The sequence below is a fragment of the Anser brachyrhynchus genome (assembly GCF_964034855.1).
Source record: "Anser brachyrhynchus genome assembly, chromosome: 9".
Lineage (NCBI taxonomy): Eukaryota > Metazoa > Chordata > Aves > Anseriformes > Anatidae > Anser > Anser brachyrhynchus.
This window is the reverse complement of record NC_137703.1, coordinates 6,757,513-6,778,731: the sequence shown is the minus strand read 5'-3', so window position 1 is coordinate 6,778,731 and position 21,219 is coordinate 6,757,513. Positions and strand designations below refer to the sequence as shown.

General features: G+C 35.7%; 1 protein-coding gene across 20 annotated transcripts in view; it reads right to left on the bottom strand.

Moving 5' to 3' along the window:
- Positions 1-21,219, bottom strand: part of NAALADL2 (N-acetylated alpha-linked acidic dipeptidase like 2) — a 438,404-nt gene that overhangs the window by 71,122 nt on the left and 346,063 nt on the right. For 18 of the 20 annotated variants that reach the window (XR_013954885.1, XR_013954886.1, XM_080604240.1 and 15 more), the window contains one exon: positions 10,622-10,768. Coding sequence is in view for 16 of the 20 variants with exons in the window: in XM_080604240.1 (XP_080460366.1) it covers positions 10,622-10,768 (147 nt within the window). In the remaining 4 variants the exon portion in view is untranslated. Of the gene's footprint in view, positions 1-10,621; positions 10,769-14,750; positions 14,839-21,219 lie in introns of those variants that run through there. The other 2 variants (XR_013954883.1, XR_013954884.1) reach the window with 2 other exon arrangements.

The following is a 21,219-nucleotide window of genomic DNA, read 5'->3' as shown; positions in this document are numbered from 1 at the left end:
GAATAATCCACAAATCTCTCCAGAATTATTACCTTTTTAAAGTTTCTTTGTGGTTGGTTTTTGTTTGCTTGTTTTTGAAAGTAACATGCAGTGGAGGTTTCTTGACTCAGCAATGACAGTCTGGAAAACTGGTCTTTGCACCAACCTTCTTTTTTTTCTGTTTGACTTCCCCCTTATCAATATTTGTCAATATTGTCAACACTTGTGCCAGCTTCACCCTTCACCACTTCACAGCTTTTGTACCTCCGATTTTGTACAGCACAAAAGCAAGAGACACTTAGGAAAGAATAATAGAGGAAAAGCAGTGAGAACAAAAATCCTTTGGCAGTTCGTACAGTTAGGCCAAGCAGTATAATCATGATAGCCTAATGCTGCCATGAGTCCAAAGCATATACAAAAAAGAGGGGTGAAAGCCAAGAGAAAGCCATTTATTTTCTTCACGTAGATCAAAGAATAATGTCTAGTAGAGGCATAAAGCCTCTGCTGCATCAGGACTGAGAATATAATCTCATGCCTGTCCACATCTATATGTTGAATCTGGTCCACGAGCTATTAATCTGTTTCACTCTTTCTGCTTTTTTGTAATACAACAGCATGAAGGGTAGAGTTGCAGCAGCCTGAGGGGAACACACAGACATGCAGTGTCTGGACAATAAAGCAGAAAGAAAGCAGTGCTTACCTTCAAAATCAACCTGGGAAACAAGTTTAGTTGAGATTTTGAATTCACCCACAGAGCACACACTATAAAGTTATGCCAGTGTCTAAAACTATTACCCAGACATCCAGAGAGGCCTACAGTTGCATGAGGAGTTATCTGCATCTGTATTCATGACCATTGCCAAGAATATGTCACAGCATGAAGGAGAAAACCACGTCAGAAGAAAAGATAAAGAGAAAGAAAGCAGTGAGCATAACAAAAATACCTCTGAAATCTGCACTGCAGGCTTTCACTAATTCCTTCTTCCATTTTACCCTAAGTCAAGCATTTGGCATATGGTATCTTGGCAGCAAATATACAACTGTATTATTTGTGAAACAGGTGTTTCACCTCAGATAGGCTAAAAGACCATTTCTTTTTTTTTTTTTTTTTTTTTTCCTGGCAGGGTAGAAGAGAGGTTTCATTGGAATAAGGGTCAAAAAGAGTAATGGAAAAAGGCATCTCAGATTAAAATATGGTTTATCATCAACTATCTGGAAAACTTTTTTTGTTTGTTTGTTTTTGAGAAGGTGCAGTAGACTGAAGTAGATTTTTAAATAGATGTATTGAAACACTGGATTATGTAGCATAGAACATACTGAAGCCGAGGTGTGGTTCTCATATATGTGTGTTAAACTGAATTGATTAAATCGCATCAGATATTAAGGTACGGCATATAGGATTTCACACTAATAAAAGCCCTTAAATCTGCAAATACATCACAGAAGAGTGCATGTCTCTCCATCTTACTAGGAGACTGAATTTTCCCTTTCTAGCAAATGCTCTTGAAATCTAATTAAATATTCCCTCACAAAATCCACAAAGGATTATGATTTAAAAGCTACTTTTCACTGGTTATTACGTAAATGAAACTAAAGACATAAAATGAGTATGCTTTTCAATTACTTTTAAAAAGTAAAGCTTTGCAGTTGCCACAGCCTAATGCGTGTCAAAAATCTCAAAGTGAGAATTTCCCTGCCCTGTGAAAATAGCCATGGCAGAAGGAGTTTCTGACGAGGCTTTCCTTAAATAATTTTACTATTTCAGTTGACTAAAGAGGTTTTAGTAAAGAAAGAAAACCCAATCTATTTTCTTTTTTTCATTCTGGGAAAGATGTGCACTGACTTTGTGTGTGATGTCATCAGATGCTGGACAAAATAAGCAAGGCCTGTCAAATGAGACTATACAGAAAACAGAAGAAATAGAATTGCAATCACTGGTGCACGATTTATTTTATTATTCAAATCAGCTGTAGCCAGATAAAGCTCGAGCCAACAGTCATCAGACAGGAAAAGAATATATGCATTTTTCTCTCATCTCCTTTAACTTAATGTTTTCTTCCTTGCATTTGTAAGTGAATTGAACAATCACTGTAAATTCACAGACCACAGCATGAAGAAAGCAGCTTTTAAGATACTGTGATACCTGCATAGCATTATTCCTCCCTTGAGTATTCCCTGGCTGCTTTGCAAACTGAAGGCACAATCAGCAGTGTCAGTAGGAGGAAGCAGCCCAAGCCAGAAATCGAGAACCTCGGGGAAGATCTTCCCAAAGCTTCAGAAGGTTAGAAATAGGAAGCTCAGTTCAGATTCACTGCATGCAAGAGAGAACACCTCTTTTTAGATGTGTGGTGTGAAGGATGAAAGAACGTTTGTAACGTTTTACAATCAATTGTGAGCACTCAGATTACACAGAAAACAAGCAGTGCCAGTGAGATGCCAGCAAGTCATGCTAACGATGTACTGCTATAAGCCACGAATCCTAGTGACAGTGTTTCCTAACCACCAATGTTGTAAAGCACAATGCTTCTATTTCCTATTCAATAAATCCTATTTCCGGTTTTTATGTTTAGTGTTTTAAAAAACTATTTAGGTTATTATGCTGAATGAAGAAATCTAATTTTATCCATTGGACAGATACTGGGTAGATGGAAGGCTCACCATTTTGCAGTAAGAAACAGCACTGACTTTTGCTAAGAACAATAAATACACGTGTAAATGGGGGAGTGATTCATTCTTTGCATTTAGTCATCTCTCTAAATTTGTTTCAAAGGAGTTCCTTCTTCAAGACTGGCCAACTGTAAAAATTGGGAAAAAGACAACTAATTTTTTTGTATAGTTAATATATATATTTTTTACTGATATCTCTTGCAATTGTTTTATGCTGTCACTTCCTGCTAATGTTTTTGCAATTGTTTTGTAAGCAAGAAAAGTTATTGTAATGCTGCGTGCATTCTATTTGTGCAATGAGATTTTAAGCAATGACATGAGATGTATTTGATGTGCATTTAGACTTCCCCATTAAGAACGTAATTAAATTTAATTTTAAAAGTCACAACTAAATGAATGTATTTATCTTTTGAGTATCAAAGTTGAGTAGTACTCCTAATACGGAAGAAAAGATTCCTACAGGATTTACTTTATATTATAAAGCACAAAAAAATCATGGGCAGATAATTTTTTTTGCATATTTCAGGAATGCTAGAAAGATTACTTAACAAGTATTAGTTTTGTATTTTGAGTTACTTTAAAGGCCTACATATCTTGCACTTTTCAAAAAAAATCAACTACAAATATGCAGTATTCTCAGATCTCATACAATATTTTACATTGCCTTCACAGTTTCATTTCAGTTAATGAAAGAGCAACTGATTGTCATTTATCTTGAAGTCTAAAGCAAGTCTTTCAGGTAGTGATTAGAGGACCCAAAGTTTCAAAAGTGAAACTGTTTTTAATATTTTTGTATCATTGTATTATGGGCAGTGCAAAAAATTCTAAGATCCTTTCCGCTGAACGTAATGAGATGCAGTCCTAAGGATCACAGGTATTCTAGCAATGCATTATCTTCACTGTATTTCATCAAATAAAGGCCACCTTTCCTGCTATGGAAGTCCCATCTGGGAAGGTGTTAGTTACATGAGAACTAGTAAGTCTACTTTACTGCACAATACCAGTAGTGGAATTCCTCCCCTTCACAGATTGCTTTGGATCACAAAGGGAGTGCAGGACACTGTTTAAAAGGCAGAATTTGCTTTGTCTCCATCCTAAGGCAGTTATATGCAAACAGACGCTAATTTGAAACGTATACTTCTCTACTGCACAGTGATGCTTCCTCTGTAAACTTAATGCAAAATATAACCATAATGTTAATGAAGCTACACAACCTTCAAATCAGAGCCTGCTTGCATCTGTTGATAAAAATACAAACTGACTTTAATAACCTCATCCCCTGCCATAAACCAACAATGATGTCTTCTAAGACAATATTTATTTAACCCTTATTAATGGTTATTTAATGGCCATGGCAAGACATACCGAACTTTCCAAACTCTATTTGAGAGAATGTATCAGTGACTCAAATCACAGTTGTTTGATAGTCCAGTGATCTTGACCCTCTTTTTTTAATTAGTAAAAGACAAAACTAGAGTGCCACATTACTAATATAACTCTGATACTTATTCCAGGTACTCTGACAGAAGACTTTTAGCTTGTCTGTTGAATTTAGCCACTCAGAACAACAATGCTAAAATGTTATCTTGAACGGAACACACCATTTACTTCTCCAGGGAGGACAGATAACTCAGTGCCTTCTGTCCTTAGATAATAGATGTTCTCAGTAGCTAGACACTTGAGTAAACTATTAAATAGAAGCAATAATTGGCGTCTAAGTAAATTTCTCCTATGTTTTCCCATATCCCATTGACCCTGTTAACATCCAGACTACCTTTCTTCCACTGACTTTCAACAGCCCTCAGTCAATTTCAAGTGAACGAAGAGCCAGACAGAATCTGCAAGGACAAGTTTACAGCAATAAATCTGTATTCATGCTGTGCAAATGCTAAGGAAGCTGTACACTTTTGTTTCTGCACAGACTGTTTATGTAAAGATTTTTCCCCTCCTGGATGCACTGTGGAATGTCTGGGATATCAAAGCACTAAGATTTGTGAGACCAAATAGACTCTGTTGGAGCACAGCAATGTATCTGACTGATGAGGACATCATCGGTTTCACTAACATTACTGGAATAACAAAGATGCTCTTCCATGACATTAAGTAGCTTAATATTCACATTGTTCAATAAAACAATTCATGCAATCAATTGAACGTCAAATGTATTTTGTCTTGTAAAACACTGAGTCATTAACCTTAACAATTTCAGCTTGCTCTCACTACCAAATTCAACTACATTAGCGTACAAGTGAACAGATGGACTAATGTATTAATGTATGACTGCTGAGTACTAAACTGAATAACCCCTGAATTTACTGAGAAATTAAAAAGCACTGCTATAAGCAAAAGACAGACAGAAAGGAGAAAAACGCGTTGGCTAGAAGAAATACAGTATAAATAGCTAAGAGCATGGTTATTATAAAAACATAGCCCATGAGTGAGAAAGGCAAGACGCAGAAGCAGCCATGCCTTGGACCTACCTTCACGAGTGGTTCTAGGACAATCTCCTGGGGACAGTTTGGACTACATTTTGTTAAACACTGACAGTTCATTGCTTGTCCATGAACAAAACCAAAACCTCTCTTCCCCTTGAAACTTCTAACTCCCATTGCTAAACCTTGTTGGCCATAAAGTTCCACTACGAAGTTCATAAAACTTCCCAGCAGTAAATGTGGCAGCACCAGACTCCACTGACAATTTAGAAAAAGGAAATATTGGGTTCCCACGCAACTTGCCATTCTGAGGCTGATATACATTTGTGCCTTTGCAAAGAAATTTTGCTATTCTCTGGTATTCTGAGCACACTTGTACTTTGTTTCTTTCCTGCAATACATGAGTCTCCCATAACTCTCCATTGGCAGCTACCAGCTGTGTATTTCCTTGGAAGACTTAACATATACCAGGGAGAAAGGAGAGGAGGAAGTAGGGGAGAAGGGAGGGGAGCTATGCACAGCCATATTTTATCTGGAAAGGCTCCCTTATATGCAAACTCCCTAGTAATCTAGATATAGAAAGGGAAACATGGCTTCCATTCAGAGTAGGAATCTCTCTGGTGGACACCTCTCTGAAATATCAAGGTAAAACAATAGGCATTAATCCTTTCCTAAGGACATTCAAGCATATGCTATGGACACAGAAGTTCTGCTTTGAGCTGAAATAAATACAGCAGGCCTTTGTATATGGTCTGCCCTGATCCTTCAAAGAAAATCATGCCATGATTTATGCAAATGAATTTATTGATAAATATAGTTGGATCTGATAAATTAATTGGTACTGGTTGACGCAGTCCAGGACATTAATGATAATAGAGGGAAGACAGCATAAAATTTACCAGAAGAGCCTGGTCAGTTGTAGATCATCAAAATAGTCAGTCTGAAATCTTGAGATAAGAAAATTCTTTCCTGCCTGGAAAGGGACTTGAAGACATACCAGAAGTAAAGGAGAAAATGATCGGGTTATGGAGTAACAGTGAGATTATTTATGGGATATGTTATGCTGAGATAACTGTGTTAAGAACATAGAGATCAGAAACATTAGATCATAAAAACTGATTGATTTTAAGCACTGCTACTGTTTGACCACTGAACCACTATAACAATGCAGAAATGGTTCTCAATAAAGGATATCATGGATCAGACAAAACATAGTTACATAGCTACAAGGGTGTATGTGTGCTCAGTTAGATTTCTTGCTTTATCCAGAGTTTACTAGACAAAACCGTATATTTATACATGTATATGTAGCAAAGATAAATAAAAAATCAAATATATTGCTTTACAAGAACTTTTCTAGAGGGAAGGTAGGAGAACATTGGTCAGAAATAGTGACACTTACTGGCATTTGTTTACAATACATCCAGCTGCTTAACATTAGAATACATGTTGCATTTTAAGGTAAATTGCAGCTCAGATGGTGTAGCTGGAAGACAGACATTGTGTCCGTCACTGGGGTTTGTCTGTTCTTCTCACAAGGCTGCAGAACTGTTTACTGGTTATTTTCAGCTTTGTTGACACACACAGTCCGTTCCGTATTTGATACACAGAGAACTGCTCTTTCAAAGAAACAGTAGCTTTTGATAAATTCCAGCAGTCAGAGAAATAGCGGTAGCTCACTGATAGGTAGAAATGAGCTTTATTTTCCTCATTTTGTGAATTCTAAGAAACAGAGTGCTGGAGGTTATAATAGGTATTCACCTGGAAATAGAGCCAGTGGGCATCAACTACTCTACTGAATTACCTATTGCTGGGATGATTGATAATGCAGTTGCAAATTTTAAAATAAAAAAAACTCTGAATGCTTTCTACATGTTCTGTTTAAATTAAACTGAACTCACTGAGGACAATTACTTAGGCACTTTCACTGAACTAAAATTAAGTAATACAAATAACATGTCAAGGTCATAACTGGAACTGACTCCATACATCAGTGAATCAATAACGACAGAGAACAGAATCACCCAGTTATCAGGTGATACTTGTGATATGGTCCTAGTGAAGCCTACCCAGATGACTGGACGAAGTCCTGGACCTTTACACACTGCCAGAGACCAGAACTTCCCCATGCCACCCTGATTTCCATGAATTTTTATGCTCAGTTCAGCTGAGGACCACGTAACACAGTATTAAAACTGAGCCCTCGATCACTGACACCCCAGAACTTGCAGACATTCCGTATTGTTCCCATACAGACAAAAATAGGTACAAACATCAGTTTCCCGTTCACTCTTTTAAGATACACACCAGATGCACAGAAGAGCACTCCATACTGCTTAAGCCCTCCCTATACACTAACACAGGAAAGAGATAAAAGTAGCATGTGACATGGGAGTTATTTCTCAGTAAACTAGACTCTAAGTTCTCTCCATCAAGGACAGCTCCTCTGTTTCTTTTGTGATAACAAAGAAAACTTGCAGAGCTTTTGATTTCTTTTGAAAGAAGTGCCTGATATGTCAACCTAAGCATGTAAATACTGAAACCAAGAAACCGCAGTAAGCTACACTGAAGAGTGATGAAAAGAAAAGAGGGCAGGAGCCAGGGTGGCGGGAGGAAGTGGAAATAGATGGTGAAAATGAGCGAGAAGCAAACATTCATTGACGTGTTAAGATTTAGTGGCCTTTGTTTTACACCAGTGTGGGCAAAACTCACTTTTAAAGACTCTAATGAAAGTTGAAAGTTACCTTCAAAAAGTTATGCATATTTCAACAGAAATAAAAATCATTATGCATTCTCTCTAAAGAGGATACAATCTCAAACTGTCAAAATTCTAAACTCTTCTACATATATTACATACAAATGCCTTCTATAAAGAGACTTCTTTTCATTTTTCTTCTAAATTAGCTTAGTGGTCCATGGTATTACACTCTCCTGGTCTAGCCTGTGAATAATGTGACAGGTAATTTTTATCGTTCATGCCTGTACTTAAGTTTGACTGAAGATACGGAAAACAACTTTTATGGTCTAGGTGTAAAAGTAAATGTTCTGTAAGCCCTGCATACCTGAACTGGGAGAGCTATCATAAAATATTTCATGCTAAATATGTGCCCATCAATAAATAACAAAAACAAAAAAACAACACAGAGGTTTGGGGATTTTTACGTTTTTGTTTTCTGTTTTTGTTTGTTTTGCTTTATTTGTGCACTAACTCGTTTTCTCAAAATGATAATGCTACCATTCATGCAACCTGTCACATTATTGCAGAAGGGATTTAAATTCTGTGTTATCAAACAGAAATCATTAAGTAGTGGAATGTGCTGAGGAAGATGAATAATATGCAGATAACACAGAAAATCATCTAGCTCTAATTAAAAGAATTGGATGCCTCATGAAAACTGTAGACTACAATGCCACAGAAATGGGATAGTAGCAGTACATTTACATCATGAAAAAGAGCTCAAAATAGCTCCATCAAAATAGGAAAAAAGTTCCTTTGTCAGCTTACATTTGCAAGTGATCAGAAGGGCTTCAAAATGCTGAACAGCCTGCTGTCATTTAATTTACAATGTTCAGGAAACAATCAGATCTCTAAAACGTCAGCAAATCCAGATTATATTTTCTCTTGTAGCCAAACATTAGGCAGCCATAGCAAGGTGATTTTTCTCAGGCCCTGTGATTTACTTACGTTCTAGTTCTTCAGCAACTAAGCTATAAACTGCTAGGATACAATCAAAATGAATTAACTTGCAACTGCTGGGTTGTTTTTCCCCTCTTTAGCAAAGAACTCCACTTTTATACTTCCAAATATAGACCTTTTAGAAATTTCTTTCTTCTGTCCCCTTTCACGAAGGAAAAAGGGTAAGTGTGGCTATCAGATTAAAATGTTGAATCCATCACAGCAAACTCTATTTTTAAGGTACTCCACCAAGAATAGGGAAAATGATACAGGGTGATACTCACATAAAAAGAACAACAAAGCAGAACAAAGAAATTGGAGAGTGAAATGAGAAGCAGAAGAAGGTTAAAAGAGAAGGTATACATAAACAACTGAAATTCTGATGGCCTCTCTAATAGGTAAAATCATGGCTAGGGAGAGCAAAATCCACAAAATTTTCCACATGATACTGTTGATACTGATGTTATATTAATATAAGTGCAGTGCAAAAATGAAATGAAAGATTTATGCCGATCAACTTTCTGGAGAAGGCTAGAGACACAGTGACATGCTACTGCAAAAGCTGTGCCATATCTTCTTTTGCAGCTATATTTTATAGATATAAAATTAATGTTGATCTGTTTTAAGTAAATCTGCAGAAAGTTCTTTGAAACAGTGAGCTCACTCAGCAGTTACAACAGCATGGAAGGCTACGTATCCTCTCTCCATGTGTCTCCATCCCAAGTATGGGATGGCACAGGAGGATCTGTCTTCTCCTGTCCACATTTGATGATGCTACTAAAGCAGTATGATTAGAAAATACTTCATTTTGCCTCAGAGTTTCAGTGATTCTCTGGAATTTGCCTCTCTTCCTTCACAAATAACACATATAAGAGAACAGTAGCCTTAAACAACTGATATTATAAGCAGGCGGAAGCAGCCTTTATCAAAATACACCACAGTGCACATAGCCCTTCTTGGCATATGCAGCCTGAAATCACTATCTCTATAACCAACAGCTGTGTAAACAGCTTATATTTTAAATTATGTATTTTCCATAAGAGTAGATGCCTTTGGTGCAGTTAAAATAGCATTGGGCAAAAAGCCCTCAGATCCCCAAGAAATTTATGTTGCTCTGTCTTAGTAGTACAGCTAACCTATACTGCTGAATAAAGCTATATTTTCTATGTTAACTCACTGTTATGACATTTATATTCCAAAAAATTATTTGAAAAGTTCATGGATGAAATTCCAAAACTGTTTGAAAAGTTGAAACATTGGCACATTTAAACAAAATGTTTACTAGTTGAATACCCTGCTCTTTTAGAGTCCTTCCCATGTTTAGGCTTTAAAGCCTTTCATCGAGGTGGTAGCATTGCTCTGTTATGCAAATGTGTGAAAAATAGTAAGGTAAAGAAAAGCTAAACTGGCAAAAGAAGTTAAACTTTTCAAGTAAGAGTGCAGTGGCTTTATCACTTTGATTACGAAAAGCGTTTTACAGATTTCGATTAAATGTGCCTCATAGTACATAGTACTGTAGGCCCTATTTTTCAGAGAAAGAGAGTTCTTGTTTAAAATAAATACAATTTTAAAGCAGCTTGTTTTGGTTCTCTAACATGAAATATTTTACAATTGAGTTTCAGAGGGGCTTTGAGCAACCTGATCTAGTGGGTGGTGTCTCTGCCCATAGCAGTGGGGTTGCAATTAGATGATCCTTAGGAGTCCCTTCCAACCTAAACCATTCTATGATTCTGTTATATGAGACAATGAGCCCATGTGTTGAGGGACAGGTAATAATCAATACAATTGATAACATAAACAGCAAGGAATCCATATTTAATCACTCTGTGTAACTATTTTCAGATTGTTAATTTTTATTTGTAACTACCTCTGATTTGTTGATGTCCTCATAAGAAAACTGTGTGGCAGGTACTCCAAGATGGTTGATGAAATAATCTGAATCTCCCTGCATCTGCACGGAACTCACATTAGATCTTGGACACTTAGCCTTTTCCACACAGTTGAAGCTCTGACTCTGAAAAACAAACACAAATAAAAATTCTATTTATTTGCAACCAGACTCATAACAACTCATACTAATATATGGATGCAGCACCCTTTTACTCAAAGTATTTTAAAAATAGCCTGGAACTTACACTGACGCAAGCAGGTTATCAGCTGAGTCATACTTAGTAGTGAGAGTGAGTCTACAAATCTTTCATTCTCTGCTGATATATACTGCAGTGTTTGGTATAGGACATAAACACAGAATGCAGAATATGCTGCAATATGTCTGAGACTTTCAAAGGACAACAAAAAGTCATGTCTAATTGAAATGGTAAGAGGAGGAAGAGAAGAAGGCTTTGGGAGGCATGTGAAATTTCCCATACTGGGCAGGAGATTAGAGGTGCCTTTTGAAAGTATGCTCTGAGAATTTTGATGGCTACTACACTTTTTTTTTTTTTTTTTTCAGTTAATAGCACGTTCTGAAACAGCAGAAAGATGAATCAGATCATGATATTCAAGACATCCGTGTTCTATTAAATGCTAGTAATGTAAAGTATTTGCTGCAATTACAGACCAGGGGTTAAGAAAAAACAATGAAAAGACTAAAAATACATAAACACACATTTTCTAAGTAATTGCTTTAAAAAATTCTAGTCAGTGATATGTTTGTATTTCATTCACAGAACTATTTTAAGATGAAATCTTAGCAACAGAACTTCAATAAATATAGGGTGAAAATGGGAAAATAACCCCAAGTATGAGAGCAACATACTAATGTAGCTTTCAAATACATCAGGTAATTAAACATTTAATAAACAGTAGGTACAAAAGCCTTCAAGATCTATTATAGGAAATAAGCTATCTAGGTTGATTTTCAAGAATGTTAGGTTGAAGGACTAAAGATTATTTGCATTTAGCTAACAGTTTATAGAGATCCTCAGACCTGCCTGCTAAATTACTACCTACCAGCTTACTATAAGAAAACGGCAAGATTAGTTCCCCTTTAATAGTAAAATATAGCACATTCTGTGTATTAAAGTTCCTGGATTTAACATGAAAACGTTCTAAAAGTTATGAAGAGGTAAACCCTCATAGTTTTACATATCTAAATTAGCATAATTACTTCACAGTTTCACTTCAGTGCTATGACAAAAGCATTATAATCCACTATGGTCTGCAGATTCTCATTCAAAGTACTTTAAACCATCTTCAAGAGATAACTTTCATTTCATAAGTATTTTTCAAAGGTGGCTATACCGCTCTTGTTTTGTTAAATGTTTCTGCTCCCATCCTTCTTACACACACTCACAGTTGTGCAAAGGCCATCCAAAAAGACCAACATTACAGTCAAAGTAGAAACAAGAGATTCCTCCTGTATGTACAGCCCACCTCTAGTGAACAGTATTCCCTTTGAGAATATCCATGGAGCAACATGATTTACACAGCCAAAATCCTGTCTCTCCATGCCATTAAAAGAAAAAAAAATAATAAAGTTAAACATTTGTGTAGCATTAATCTTAGGTGTCATTTGTAATTCTTGTTTTTTAAAACATTGCAGTCAAAAGCGTAAGGTTTTTTTTGAGCAGGGGAGATTTTTTTAATATTTAAATTAATAGATTATTTAAAAGATTTTCAACTTGAACCCATCACCTTAATAACTTCTATTCCTGTGTTTTACTCAGCTCCCCCTTTAAACTGCTCTTGATTTTTCAAATGCATTGAGAAGTCATTTAACATCATTGTGGCTGTTCAAAGACATACAAACCCACTCACTATCCAAACAGTCCCAATAAAGTCAGTGACCTTGTATTTGAAATACTGAAGATACAACAGAAACAGAAGCCCAAAGTGCATACTCATTTCAAAAGCTGTTTCAAATAACCACATATTATCTTCTACATTATATCCAAGTCAAAGATACTGTACAGCACACATACATACATAAAGATATGTATATAATTTTACACATACATTTGAACAAAGGATTCGTTCTTATGATTGCTCCTTTCAGGAATGATCGGATGCTGAAGTATCAAAGTGTACTACTCTGCAGTGTAGATTAGAATATATGCTAATTTCCTCATACTGGTCAAGTTTCATAAATGATGAGTAGTCTGTTCTTTCTTTAATGTTTAAAAGTATACTGAATGATGTGAAATGCAGCTTTGGGTTAAATAGGAAAATATGAAATAATTAAAAAAAATATGGAGTTACCTACTGAAGGAAATCAAAAAGCTAAATGACCAAATTGAGCCCAATAAAACAGTTGGGCAAAAAGAATTCAACATGAGAGCAGAAAAGACTCAACGCCCTATAAGCAAGTGACATACATGAAAGGGCTCAATTTTCTAACGTACAGGTCAGACAGTTTGCACTGCTTTCAGATTTTATTATGTTTGCATAAGATAGCATTACATTTACATTAGGTAAATATTTTACCTTTACCTTCACTGGATCTTCTCCCCCTGCATCTTCAATCAGTTATGACCTACTACAGGAAGATAAGGTCATCCATTTATCATTTATTAAATTGCTAATGCATTTACCCTACTTGAATGCAAGCCATTCCTGTTTTCCAGTTTCGCTATACAAATTCACATTTTTCATAATAACACTAGAATTACTAGAAACAAAAAAAATATTTGTTATATTGTGGAAATCATCTCTGAAATGGTACGCTTGGAAGAAAAACTTTTGTTCCAACATTCTGGACATATTATAGAAATCAGATACCAGCGATATTTCTTTTGTCTTGTAAAGATCTTGGCTCAAATTCAGATTCTCTTAATATGATCAGCATGTCATATAAAGGAACTGGAAAAAAAAATTAGTCCCTCTTTCTTTCATAACTATCTTGCATATGATATTTTCAGACATTTTAATTATAATTTAACATGCATCTTGGCAGTATTCAATTTCAGATAAAACACAAATACTGCGTAAAATCACGTAACAGTTAAAGGGAAAGTTTCCACTCACTTCAATAGCTACTGGGGCAGTCATAAGTGGAGCTTGTCTCTGTGAGAGAAATTAGAAACTTTAGCAGACTGCTTATAGACACGAATCTATATGAGCAATAATGGGATTCACGTGTCTGAGAAGATATAAAATGTCACTGAAGAGCAGAAAAGGTTTCACACAATGAATAACATTTCACAATTAACGGAATATTATTATATTGTTTCTCTTTATTTATTGTTTCTAAGAGGGGGAAATTACAGTAGAATCAGTTATTTCTAAATATACACCAACCCTCATGTCTGCTAGAATACAGAAAAGAGAGACACTTTCCTTTTTCAGAAACCCAAGCCTGATTTTTAGCCAGCATTTTGCCCATCAGAAAACACTTTACTACGTTCCATTTCAACTATTCAGAAGTAATCTGTTACTTTTTTTCCTTGGTACAGCAACAATGAAATCATTTTAATGTATGAAATTTTATATACGAAATGTTTAAAGCTTTGGTTAAAAATACAGTGAGATACAGCACTTTTTCATTTTTAAATCACCACCATTCACGGTATAGGATTTATATTTTTATAACAATAATGTTCAAATCAATAGTGCTGGTATCTTAAGAGTTTAACTGCTTTGTTCAACTTTCGCTGTTCTGATAATAATTTATATTGTTCAGCTAGTTCAACAATATTTAACACTACACTAATATGGAAGTATGCTTTACATGCAAGATACTGCTCTTTTCAATTTATTTTTATTGTTACGTAGATTCTAAAACATCAGCAGTCTCCAAGTCTTTTACAATGACTGTAAAGTTCATGCAGTGTGTTTTGCATTCTTCAAACAAATGAAATGTTTCCCCATATAATTAACTTTAAGATAAAGAATAATAATGTCCTATAATTAATAAAACTTTTCCATCAGTGAAATGTTGTTGAACTAAGAGGCAAGCTATTAACTGAGTTCATGCAAGAACAACAAACAGCCCACGATACAGCATGCCATTTATCCTACAAGTAACAACAAACCAAAGCAAGGAAGAGCTGTCGTGATCTGAGGGACTGTTGGCTTTTGGAGGTGGGGGAGATGGATCCTTCCTCGTTTTAAGTTCTGTTCTTCCATTCTGTTCTTCCATTCTCCCTTTCATATAGTATAAGAAAAGAAATTGAGGAGTACAACGCAAAAATTAGATACTCTTAGCATGCAGAAGAATGATGGGAGGCATGGGAATAAGAGGAGATGGGATGGGAGTAATTAGGTGGTGGGACTATTTAACAAATGCATCTAAAATAAACTACCAGCAACGTGCTCTGTAACAACCAACTCCCTGTTGTAAAGCAGGCAAACTACAATATCGGGTTAGTCTTTGAGTAAAACACACAATAGCACTATTCAGATCACTCACAGTTGCTCAGGCTGGTCGCCAGTGTGTCAGTCAATCCTCACTTAGGTCGGAAGGAAAGCAAGCCATGTGATTAGACAGTAATCGATGAGTGGTACATGTCATGCAAGGGTGCGCGTGTTAATTGTAATTGAATAATTTTATTTCTCTGGAGTTCATTTTGTTTTTCAGTATCATGTTACAAGCTCCTATTACAAATCCGAGAAAATGAAGAGTACCATATGGCCCATAAAATACATGTAATCTGTATTAATGTTATAAAATAGACCTGAAACATCTGAAGTATAATAAAGTGGTACTTCACTGCAGACTTTATTCTACCACTGATTAGAGCTAAGCATTCATAAGTGCCTTTTGCTGCAACGTTAAGATGCTGGTATAAGGAAAAGCCTATATTAAAAATAAAAAAATTACTGGATATTCCCACAGTTCACCTTCCTTCCACCTGGAGACATACACCAGTCAAGTTCTGGTCACCTACTTTCCTTTAAGTGACTCCAGATGAAGTTAAAACCATAGCTGCTTTTGAAGATTGATTAAAATGTCAAAGTAGTTTTCAACAGGACAAATAAAGAATAGCTAATTATTCTTATAAGGTGTCAGTGATCCCATCTTCATTCAGCAAGGAAGCTTTTCTTTCATGAATAATTGATCTCTATTTCTTGAGCTGAATGGCTGCCTGTGCTAGTAACTGGTGCAAGGTAAGTCCATTTAAGAAGCAGAAGCATGATAAGAACAGTTAGATGAAGTAAAATTACCTTAAAAAATAGCTACAGAATCTATTAAGTTAATCACAGACCACGGAAAAATGCAGAAAAAAACCCACACAGATGTACTGTGTTAGACCACAGAAGTGCTACTGCCTTTCCCTCTCCCAGTACACTTCTCAAAACCGGATTAGTATTGAAACCCATTGATGTAATTTTATTAAGGCGAACCCCTCTGCAAACAGAGCTTAAAAACAATGGTTTTAATTGTTCTGCGCATGGCTAACCTAAGAAAGAAAGAGTTCAGAAATCAAAATTAGAACCAAACAATTCTTTTAGTGTCCATCGCACACAAAGTGTATTCTGTGGGGGAAGATAAAACTAAGGGACGTAGTTCTGTGTCCTCATCTGGGATGGGACAGTTGTTACCAAAAAGGTACTATGGAACTTATGGAGGAAGCCCATGGGGATAACGAGAAAAGGGATCCTCCTTGTTACAAGGCATCAGATTAGCATCTTAGTTACTGTAAACATGTTATGCTCAATCATCATCAACAGACTGGAAAGGCCAGAGAAGTTGCATAGCAAAAGATTCACAAGTATACATCTCTCATCCATAAAAGCCTGCTACACTCTGACAAACGAATCACTGGAGGAGGAAGGTTTGACAGCTCATAAAAATATTATTAGCGGTTCACTTGCCCTGACTGTGAAATCTAATGAAAAAATCATGGAGTTTCTAGGAATTGTATTAATTCCATGGCAAACATACTCTGTTTTCTCCCGTTTGATTATCTGTTTTGGCTATAAACGTCCTGCTTTGCTCTCTCTCTTTGATTATTGATCTTATATATTCTGCCTTGTCAAATTGTCATAATTCAAGCATGTACATAAGCATAATTCAAAATTATATCAATTTATTGTTTCTCTACATGAGAAGAAGAAAACCTAAATGTGCTGATGATAATTAATATGCTATATACAGAGAAGAGTTGTGATTTAAATAACCTAAATATTCCATATCACTACTGTGATATATAAGCCTATCTGCCTACTGTAATCATCTGATTACCTATATCATTTTAGGAACATAATAAAATATTTAAAAAGGGATAATTATCTAGTACAGAGAGTAATATTGTGAAAGCAGTTATTTCAACGTTTGTCTATGTCTTTTACATCTCTTTTGCCAATGATGGCAAGGTTCAAAATGCACTTACAATCCAGTTTCACAACGATCTTTGATTTCTTGATGCTATATGAGACACAAATACAACCAGTTTCATCTGATGATATTCACTCTACTTGATAGCATATTTAGTCAATATTTATATAACAAAGCCAAGTACGAACAACGAAAATCCAAACACTCTTTAGACCTAGTCTATAAGTGTTCAGAATAAGGTATGATTAAAACATCAAGAAATCTTCTGAGATAGCGATTAAAGACTGCTGCTTTTAATTGATTTTGAGTGTAGAATAAAATAATTAATAAAAAGAAATAAAATATTAGGTCCTTCGTTTCTCAGCAATTATCTCCTTCCAGCTTATGAATATGAGGTTTTACTGAAAATATCTACAATCTGAACACGATTAATTAACTTGTAATGGCAACATGAAAACTCCTACCAAAACCATCCTTTAGAACTGCAAAATCAGTCACAGAAAAGGTGCATCTACCTCTAGGAAAAATCCATAGATTTATTCCTCACTACTGTCACAGTAAAATGAGAGACATTCCTTGTACAAACACACACACTCACATTGCATTCAGAAGACTGTCCTGTCACCAGCGAAAACAAAACAAAGAAAAAAAACATCCCACAAGAACAAACAGTATTTATTCAAAGATATTGGGGACAAAGAATATCTCTAGAGAATTTAACATCATCTGCTATTCTTCTGAGTCCCATCACAGTGTAGGTGATTCTCAAACAGGTCACTAGAGCTGCCAGAGGATCACCATTAGCCCATTAGAAATTCTGCCACAACACACTCTGAGTTTTCTTACGAAAGCACTGCATCTTCAAATTCCAAGAGAACTCTGTTTTTTTTCCTGTGTTGGAAGAGCTTATTAAATCTTCACAAGCATAAAGTGCTTCTCAGATAAACCACACAGCTTTAAAAGAATTGTTCTTTGAAAAAGCATGCAGGTATCCTGTGTGACAGAAAAGACCTTTTTGATCCAGGGGAGAGCGAACAAAACTGAAAATAGTGACAACTACAATGCTTATGAAAGTGCAGATCAAATTAGGATCAGCCAAGACTCAGTTCTGATACTGTATTCACATTTCCATTGAGCCAAGGAAAATTCAGTTTAACTATGCAACACGAAGTAAAAAAAAAAAAAAAAAAAATTTAGAATGATTTTGGCCTTCTGATGGCAGTTTCCAAAAGAAAAAAATGGGAATCTATAATACCAGCAATTATAAAAGAGAGCATAGAGAAGTATATATGTTTGGCATGAAACATCTAAATACAATATTATATATTGTACTACTTTAAATAAAAATAATTGTAATTCGTAATTTACAGCTACAAAACATCAGACAAGCATAAGTCTATTGCTTGTTCAGGACTTTCTCTCTGGTGATCCAAGGGAATGGCTTGAAGCTGCAAGAGAGGAGGGTTGGGCTGGGTGTTAGGAAAAGGTTCTGCACCCAGAGGTGGTCGGGCACTGGAACAAGCCCCCCAGGGCAGTGGTCACAGCACTGAGAATGCCGGAGCTCAAGAAGGGTTTGGACAACGCTCTCAGACCTAGGGTCTGATTTTTTGGGCAGTCCTTTCGGGACCCAGGAGTTGGACTCGATTTTCCTTGTGGGTCCCTTCCAGCTCAGATATTCTATGATTTCTTTTCTGTTAAGCTGCACTTGCATGTTTTGATATCATTGTCTTTTTTTGTTGTTTGTAATATGGCCATCAGTGCAAGGTCATTATAATAAATGGGACCTCACAGGAACAAACAACATTTTAGATGCCAAGTATACATCAAACTGGTAGTAAATACAAAAGCATGGTACTAAAAAATTATATACTCTAAATTCATTTTCCTTCACTGGACTTTTCCTTCATTTAACTTTATCTGCTGACAGTCTCTCTCTGATTCTTGGTGCTTTTTATATGATACTGAATTATATTTATCCTTCCTATACCTGAATTGAATTCATATGCCTTATTAATTCAGATACACTTGTTGCCAACAGCACAGACTGTTAGGAATTTAAATGGCTTTTGTAAGGGAGATAAAAATCAAATAGGTATGTTCCCATTTGATAAGAGAATTTCAGAGCAATCAAATATTTAAAGCTAAAATTACATAGGATAAATTATATAAGAGGCAAGACTGCACTCAGAATACCATCAACAGTTCCAAGTATCTCAGTATCTGAAAAAATATAGAGAATTACAAGGTTTAACAAATGTAATTAGGAAATTATAGAATATAGCTACGATAGCTGTGTTCCTCCAAAGCATCATCTTACTCCAGACACCTATATGCACCAACTAGAATAGTCCTCCCGTATTTCTCTATTGGCACAGACACAACCAAGTTCTCCAGCACATGAACTAATTTCAAAGACATTTTCCATAGGCTCAGCCTCGATATTCAGAGTAATATTTCTATGGTAAAATTCAGAAAACTGCTTAAGATCGTATTATTAAAATTATCAAATTACATAAAAAGTAGTACTTTCCTGGACTTAATGCGTAGTTGCAGTCCAGACACCACAGTTGTTAGTAACTCTTCCAGCTTTCCCAAAACTATTAGCATTCACATGTCACACTTCTTCTTTCTAATCTAGGCAGTACTCTCTGCATTGCTACCAAAAATGTTTGCCGGCACAACTCTTCCCAAAACACTTGTCAAAGAGCAAATTGGTTCACCAAAGGAATCCTTCTGAGCCTTATCATTAACCTAATCCAGAAAGACAGATCTGCAGTGAAAGTCAATCTACTACACTTTCACCTATGCTAACACACTGAGTTATGCTAATCAAGATCCACATGCCTATCCCTTCTTTTTTATATTTCTTACTTGATTATCATGGCTTCACTTAAGTGTTTTATTTTTTTAGCTATATTTTTAAGGATAAAATGTTTCATAGACCACCATGCCTCAACCCATTTATATTTACCTTTAGCTGATCACATAATTATACGATCTCATAAAATTTATGTAATTCAGCTGTCACACATGTGAACATATTATATCCCACACATTTCCTTCCCTGCCCAACACACCTTCTTTACCCCCAATATCACATAACTCTTATTTGGAACCTAAGAATCCTTCTGAATCATATCCCAATATCTCTAATGATACAAAAAGAGGCAGGACAAAGCCATAACTACACATTAGCAAAGTAAGACAGGACACAAAGAATTAAAAATGGTAGTACAAGTGGAACAGTCAGTTTCCTAACATGGAGGAGAAATCTGAGGTCAAAAATTCTGTTTTCCTCTTTGTAATCGAAGACCAGAGCAAGATCAATTATAACATACATAAATGAATAAACTCTTTAGGAACAGAACATAGAAAATCACACATAATACCTCCAAGGAACTCTATTGCCACATTGTTATACTATTGCAAATTTCCCCTAATGGCACAACGCTGGAATAAAGCCAAAGTAGTTTACTGCTGGCAAAGCTCTACCTTGCCCTGAAACCTCTGGTCTGACATTTAAACTTCTTGATAGCAACTATGCATGAACAAATCACTTTCTTTCAAGTGACACACAAAAAAATATTTTTCATTCTTTGAAACAGAAAGTCATTTCCATTAGTCCATACAAAGCATGAAGGTCAATAAGTTACCACCGTATTCTATACGAAAAAACATCCTCTAGACTTCAGCAGGAATTGAGCAAATGGAATAGCAACACTACTTGCACTTAAGATATCAAGTATCTGTATCAATTGTACTTTTCAGAAAGATCATCATGAAGCAGTTTTACCAAAGTGTCAGACAGCACTACAAATATTGTTCTCCAGGCTCCACTGCAAGATAAATTAAATGATCCAAGAGATGTTATATAATTTTATTTTCTACAGCAGTGGTGCAAAAAAATTTGGGACAAATGGACCACTGTAAACTGTCATCGGTTGTGATGCTTCGTTGCCTTTCTGACTGGATTCTTCCAGCTCTTATCTGCTTACACTTTGGGTAAGTATCCTTGGTATTACTGCCTCTGTGCTAAGCAAAATAATAATAGTAAAAAAAAAAAAAAAAAAAAAAAAAGCAGAAAAGCAGAAGAAAAAGGCTAGGACAGGGAAAGCTGTAGTGCCACTACAGCCAAACAGCTTTTTCATTGTGGCTAAATGTTTAAAAAGTTCCAAGGATATATGACTACTCTTTCATAAGCAAACAAATCCCAGAAAGGCTGATAATGTGCTTTATTTAGTACAGAT